This window comes from Pterocles gutturalis, unplaced genomic scaffold (assembly GCF_000699245.1).
Source record: "Pterocles gutturalis isolate BGI_N339 unplaced genomic scaffold, ASM69924v1 scaffold6128, whole genome shotgun sequence".
NCBI classification, from domain to species: Eukaryota; Metazoa; Chordata; class Aves; order Pterocliformes; family Pteroclidae; genus Pterocles; species Pterocles gutturalis.
The window spans coordinates 51631-58840 of NW_010122843.1; the positions used below are offsets into that span (position 1 = coordinate 51631).

The 7210-nt window shown below is 39.2% G+C and overlaps 1 protein-coding gene across 2 annotated transcripts; it reads left to right on the forward strand.

Annotated features, from left to right (window-relative positions):
- Positions 1-814: 814 nt before the first annotated feature.
- Positions 815-5955, forward strand: RGS18 (regulator of G-protein signaling 18). Of its 2 annotated transcripts, none has more exons than XM_010077664.1 (5): positions 815-989; positions 1670-1771; positions 3611-3672; positions 4707-4873; positions 5695-5955. In XM_010077664.1, exons 1-5 carry the CDS (start codon positions 871-873, stop codon positions 5947-5949), a joined length of 705 nt encoding a protein of 234 aa, XP_010075966.1. In that variant the 5' UTR covers positions 815-870; the 3' UTR covers positions 5950-5955. The 2 variants fall into 2 exon arrangements, with proteins under 2 accessions (XP_010075966.1, XP_010075965.1); XM_010077663.1 differs by having other exon boundaries at positions 871-989; positions 3608-3672; positions 5695-5949.
- Positions 5956-7210: the final 1255 nt, after the last annotated feature.

The window sequence follows — 7210 nt, forward strand, 5'->3', positions numbered from 1 at the left end:
TTTTACATTATGCAAACTGAAATGAGAGATTTTTTGTTATTTATTGTCAAAATAAAAAAAAAGCCAACCCACTCCACAATTTTTTGTGTTGAACTAAAGACTTTTTATCTGGCTGGGAGATTGTAAATGAAAATAAAGCCACTGATATAAAAGATAAAGGAGGAGTTTTAAGAGGACAAACTTGAAATTAGAAGTAGGTGCTTATAATTTCTGAGAAATGGTTTAAAAATTAAAATCTCTGCTTACAAAATATTGTATCAAGCACAGCTTCAGCTGGCTCTTGCAGGAGACTTGAGGAACCCAGAGTTTCAAGTTAGCACACTGTAGGTTTTGTGTCCAGCACGTGGCACCTGAGACTGTGGAGGGCAGTTTAAGGTCGGTTAGAAGTTCTTCTAGGAGCTTAAGACAATGCTGTGCATAGTTTTGTGCAAAATTATTCCCATTAAAGTGCATTTTAGAGAAACTATGTACACTTGTCACAGGTGTTTGGGGGAAAATGATGGCATCATCCCAAGTCCAGTAAAACATCAAGTTCCAGAAGCAGAAGCCCAGGACTGCTCCCTGCCGATAGCCGTGCTTGTCTGGGTGAGCAACAGCCATTTTGCAAAGTTGCAATCTCACTTCCCCAAATGACGACTGTAAAACCAGAACTCAAAGTCGCACGTAACGTGCAGCTGCAGCGGCAGTGGAGGTGGAGAACCTCCTTCTTCCCGCTACCTGCTCTGGAAGCTGCTCGACAGTCAGTTGGGGACAACCCAGCCTGAGACAGCATGCGGGAGCCCTCCTGAGCACGTCCCTTGCGCCTGGCACCGCTGCTGTGAGGAACTCAGAGACACGGTTTCTGAAACTGCGCAGTTTTTTTAGAGGAAGATGGAGAACCCACTTCTCTTATTCCCCCAACTCAACATTTCTGCTTCAAAGGATAAATCCTATTACAAAGTCGTGAAGCCAGCAATTAAAGAAGAGCACCATAAAGCAAGCAAGCCTGGGTAAGTTTTAAGGTCACGCTGACACTCCGAGTGTTCTGTTTACAGAGAGGAATCTTCTAACGCAGCTTGTGGGTATGAATTTAGGGCACGGATCATTTTGGTTGTGACTGGTAAAATGAAAGCTCATGAATTGCAATCATAGGAATTGTATATGTAAAGTATTAATTCATCATGGAAATGCTTTTGGAGAACAAGAAAAAAAAATCAAATAATGAACTAAGAAAATAGGAAAAGGAGATTTAAAGAAGTTGTGAGAAATGTGTCTTTAAAGCCTGAAGATGATCTGGGGAAGTTTCTTTTTAAATTTTCAAGGAAGCAGTGCTTCCTTTTTCTTTGCAAAACATTAAAAGCAGAAGATGCTGAGCCAGCTGTTTGCGTTCTCTAATGTGATTTTTCACCACCTTATCTTTAAAATAAATGAAAAAGATACTGAAAATGAAAATATTTCCATTTCGCTTTGCCAGTGCTTCATATGCAAATTTCTGCTAAGCTAGAAGAAAAAAATCATGAATGTGACTAATCTATGTAGGAGAAGTAAATTCCACATTACTATAAGTGAACATGGGAGGATCTGTGATGCAGAGACAGATATTAGTCAAAGGAGATGTTTGAGAAAAAAAAAAAAAAACAAACCAACTTTTGACAAGATTGCTTGAAAATCTACTCTAATTCTGTTACAGAGCTAAGCAGAAGAGAAATAGGCTGAGCCTTCTGCTGCAGAAATCTGAATTCCATGAAGGTGATCATCTTGGTAAACCTGGAAACTTGACAAAAGCAGCAAGGTAAGCATTATGCAACAGTGAGTCGCTGGGGATTCCTCCCAGGATGTGTCTGACTCGGAACACTTCCTGCATTTGCTCATGTGTGTTCAGCCCTGGCACAGAATAATGCTTTCAAAATCTATTTAATTTAAAAGTTACCAGCTTAACCCAAGCATACAGACACTACAGAATTATCTGGTATGCATCAAGGGAACTCATCACCAGTGTGTTCACACCCCTAAGTGTAGCTTGGTCCCCTTATACCCACAGATGTGTTCAAACCTTTACTCATGCCAACAGCATTTTTATGAGTCCACTGACAATATTGAGCAAGCATCAACTCAGAAACATAGTAGACAAATTACTGCTTCCAGGGAAATCGTACAGCTCCCTGGAAAGCAGGTTTTCCAAAGAATTCCGTGATGTGCAAATGCCAGATGCATACGTGTGTTCTATACTGCATGCATGCCAAATGCATAGTTCCTCAGTAATTGCAGGAATTGTTCAAACACTCACCTCCAAAATTCACATACTGATGTTTAAACACTGTTGGAACATTGTCTGTGTTAGACTATTTCTCGGAAGGATGCAGGGTGAAATCTTGGTTTTGTGTATTTGGTAAGGGTTTAGTTCCTGACTTCAGCAGGGTACCAAGACCTCACTGATTCATTAAGAACTGCGTTTGTAGGTCTTGACTGAAAACGAGCACGTAAAGTACTGCGACTCCATGCCCTGAAAAATTTGCCACCCCTTTCTTTCCATCACAGATCACTTCAGAACACCTCAGTGCTTCCTTGCTTTTGTCTTGTTGAGCTTGATGAACATTGTTGAAGCAGTTCCCATCTTTGAGGCCAAGCTGCCTGCTTTGACCAGAACTGCTTCTACAAGCCCTCGCTAGTTGTGAACACGTGGGAGAATTTGCATAACGGCCCAGACTTTCTAGAACTCATGAGAAAGCAGCCGAGAAATGGGTATCTAAATGCCTGCAGCTATGGATCTAGATAATTAGGCAACGTTTCTGGCTCACATCTTCAAATATCATCCAGGTGATAGCGTGTGCTCATGGTCTGAAAGACTCTGCACCCCGCGCTCATGGAGGGTTTCATTACTTTCAACGTGCTGTCCAGGTGTGTGCTCAGGGTTAACCTACGCACCACCAAAAATGGGTTTCCCAAAAAGTTGTATTTCAGTGAATGAGGCAGGCTGTTCCTTTTTCCTTTCTGCATTGTTCTCTAAGGAGGAATATTTGAAATCAAAGTGAAATATATGCAGGTTAGCATCTTTAATAAGGAATATGTGGAAGTTTATAAATGGAGTTTATAAATGTCTCAGAATAACGTATTTGTGGTAAACAAACTGAGCAACGTGTGCTATTACCCTGAAAGACTATCAGCTAAACCGTGTTCCTACAACTTTGCCTACAGGCTCTAGAATTTCCTGTATTTCATTAAAAATAGACTGCGGTAACACAGCCTCAGACCGAGTTCCTTTAAAACCATGTCTCTGCAAGAGTATTTTTTCGATTTAAATAGGTGACTGACCTGGTTCTCTCATGAGTTCTACCATACTGCTTGATCTCAACTCCCTTAAAGATCAGTAGCACAACACAAACACCCAAGAGAAAAGCTTTTAAACAGAGGGGGGGGAAAGTACAACTCTGCAGGTAAAACATTGGAAAAAAATTAACCCACATGTTGCTGAAGTCCCTAAGAGAATGAGCCCCTTTAGGAACGTGACCTAAGCAAAGGCTCTGTGAACCAGTCCTGAGCTGTGATGGTAACAGATAACGTATGTTAACAGCAGTTTCATAAGCACACAATATGCACAACTCTTCAAAACCCATTTCTGTTTCTCAAGCAGTGTGTCTCCTGAAGAAGCAGTGAAATGGGGAGAATCTTTTGACAAACTTCTTTCTGAGAAAGGTTAGTAGCCTTTACCTCTCCCTGCAGACTGTTAGGATGGAAAATTGATGGAAGATGATAGAAAATTATAAAATCCAGTTGTGCACTTAAACAGACCTAGCAGTTACCTGAACTAGGTATGATGGGTCATTTACAGCAGAGCATGTTTCTGCTTTTCTCATGTGCTTGGGCTATGGCATGCTGTCAGCTACTGAAAGTAGGTGAAAATAATTTTTAAAGTTTCATATTTTATTTAACAAAGTAATATAACAGACAGCAAAAAGTGCCTTCAATAAGCAGTAGAATTTCAATTGAATATTGCTCTAATATTCCTGACTACAAGACCAAACCTTAAAAATGAAAACAAGTTCTACGTACTTGAGAAAATACTTTGTCACTGCTGATACAGTTTGTTTCTAAAACAGTGACAAGGTCAAAACTGGCCATCGTTTGAAAAGGTATGTTGCTTACATAATTATCAAATGCACATATATCCCTCCTTCCATCGTGGAGGGATATTGTACGATCCAGCCACAGTGCTGGAGACAATGTCCTTTCCAAATCTGTTCCTTGAACAGCTGCCATCAATGGGATTGCATTACTTCCACAGATTAAGCATATTTGGGAAATAACATATCTTCAGCACAGTAACAGCAGAATAAAGTGAATTGTGAAGACGTTTAAAGACATTCATTCTAAGTTGTTACTGGAGATTCAAATAGTGTTTTGATCAACCTAAACTGATATCCAGCTGGAACAAAGCGTCACTTCCAAATATATTGTTTGGATTGCTTCTATTTCTAAATGCCTGAGACCTCGGTAGTGGATTTTCACAGATGCTGAGAATTCTGTAACAGGTGTTACAGCACTCAGGATCACAATGAAGGAACTGCTCTTATTTTAAAACCTTTATGCATTTTAAAATAATTATCTATAATGTGATGCAATTCAAAGGGAGCACAACCTGTTTTGTTCCCTTGCACAGCCTGTGTGAAAAGAGTAACTGTCTGATAAGGATATGTTTGTTAAATGCAATTCACCACTCCCTTGTGTAGCCGGATTGGATGCCTTTACGAAGTTTCTGAAAACTGAGTTCAGCGAGGAGAACATCGAGTTCTGGATAGCTTGCGAGGATTACAAGAAGAGCAAAACTGCACATGAGCTTTTGCCAAAAGCTAAAACTATTTATGAAACATTCATACGGAAGGATGCTCCAAAAGAGGTACAGTAAAAGCATTCTTCATTGCACACAGTATTTGACACAACTGCATTTTGACACAACTTCTTTTAAGAAGTGCATGCCCAAAGCAGGGGCAGCAGCTTATCGTGCAGTCACTGACATAAGCAGGGTATCTTAAATCTCAGAGCTCTGGGAGGAAATCTGGAAGTGACTACATAGATAATTCTCACTGTCCTCCATTCTCCTTTCCATTCCCCATCCACGTTCATCTTCTAAGCGCAGAGCATGAGTTTAAATATCGTATCATAGGAATCAGAGATTCCTAGTGTCCAGTAAAACCAGGATATATACACACACATACAGGGTATATTTAAGAAAAAACTACAGTGTTAAATGTTAAAAGCTGCCATAAGACATATCAGCAGCATTTGTGAACAAGTATTATCTGTCTGTATGGAAAGCCAGAACAACAGACTTATTCTCCCTGTCTCTTAAACCAGTTACTATCTATTAAATTATTACATAACTGAGAGTCAGAAGATTTTATTTTTAATAAGCCAAAAGATAAAAGAGACTAGAAGAAACTATTAAATTAAACCTATCCTTTAAAAAAATAAGTATGTTTCAAGCATGGACTTTTCCTTTTTCCCCCTTTCCATATTCTTTCCCCCCTTGCATATTCTTGGTGCGTTGGTCAGCACATACACAAAAATATGTTTTCTGTAGTATTAGGATACAGTTGTATCAGGGATTCAAGGTCCTCTCATCAGAAAAGACTTTCACCAAGGTGTCATTGCTATGAATAGTAATACAGAAAATGCATGAATGTACATGAAATAAATACACCTTATCCCATTCTGCAGGTGAATTTGGACTTTCAAACCAAAGAAGTCACAAGTCAGAGTATTGAACAGCCCATCATCACCACCTTTGATGCAGCACAGAACACAGTCTACAGGCTGATGGAGCAAGACAGCTACCCACGCTTCCTGAGATCTGATCCTTATCTAAATCTGGTTAAGGGGAGGAATCCCAGCCGTCCTGGTCTTAGGAGACGATCCCGGTCTTTTACTGTCAATGATTTCCAGGGTGTACGACCAGACTTTACCGTTTGGTAACAGGGAAATTCTAGCTACTGCAGCAACTTGCGTGTGTTTTAAAATCCGAATCTTTAGCTGGTGTAAATGATTGGAAAGCAAAGTTACCTGCACTTACCCCAAGTCAGGATTCTGTAGCTGGTGACCAATCTCATTTATTATAGAGAAGTGAGCAACATATTAGCAATGCCTATCATATAAAGTTTTCAGACAGTATTTTTTTTTTAACTCAAGCAAGAGCTGTGATCATATTTGGCAGAAAAATCTGAGTTTCCTACATGAAAATGTTCTGTAACTTCCATTTGATAATATCCATCTTGTATCCTGGGCCTGCATTATTTAGTTCAGAGTTTAATCACAGTTAGAATCGATACACCTAGCCTTTGCACATATTTATGGTTCTGCAATATTTCCTACACTAAGCACAGAGTATTTGTGGTATTTTCTCATACTGCAAAACACATGGGAACATTACTAGGTATAACGTAAGGTTACATGGCTTTTGACTACAGCCACTGCATAACTAAAATTTAGCTATTGCATTTAAGAGGAACAAAAGGATACCTATTTAATTTTTATAGGGGTACATTCTGTATTGTTTTCTTATGACATGTATCTGTTCTCTGTATTTAAGTTATGCTGTATAGATTAGCTTTGCCATCAAATACTTGTATTCTAATTTTTTGCAACCAGTTTAGCAGCAACAAAGAGCCAAGAAAGCTATTTTAATGCGATCTGTGTCATTTTTTACATACCAGGTTGTGTGTGTGTATATATATGTAAATACTTTTATTTGTAAAAATTCATTATATTCCAACTTTATTACTGGACTTTGTTCTAATTTTTTTTCTGCCTTTTATTTTGAAAAAGAATCTGAAAATTAACAGCTCTGGGACTCAGGTAGAATAACCTTCTGTTCTGCCGGCCATTAATGTGCTCTCTACGGTTATAGAGCAGGAAGGAGAAATCTCCCCTTTTATTTTATTACTGTTGAAGTCACACATATCCTTTTCACAGTCCACGTACGCCATTATCCTGTCCTTCACTTTCAGAATTGATGCAGACATACCTTGTAGCATGGGGCAATTCTTAAAATTTTAAGCATTGGTTCTGTTTCACAAGTGACCGAGGGATTTAGCTGTAACTACAACTTGTGTGTTCGGTCACTTTTCATGGAATTTACACTTTCTCCCTTTTCGTCCCCTTGCAGTCAGTGGGCAAAATGAAGAGGTGTGGTTCCTGCGGATGGGACTTTATGCTCGTGACCAATTCAGGGTATATA

Coding starts and splice junctions, on each gene's coding strand:
- RGS18 (XM_010077663.1), top strand. CDS start 871: ATGGAGAACCCACTTCTCTTATTCCCCCAACTCAACATTTCTGCTTCA. Junction 1,772..3,607: donor AACTTGACAAAAGCAGCAAG/GTAAGCATTATG, acceptor CTGTTTCTCAAG/CAGTGTGTCTCCTGAAGAAG. Junction 4,874..5,694: donor GGAAGGATGCTCCAAAAGAG/GTACAGTAAAAG, acceptor CCCATTCTGCAG/GTGAATTTGGACTTTCAAAC.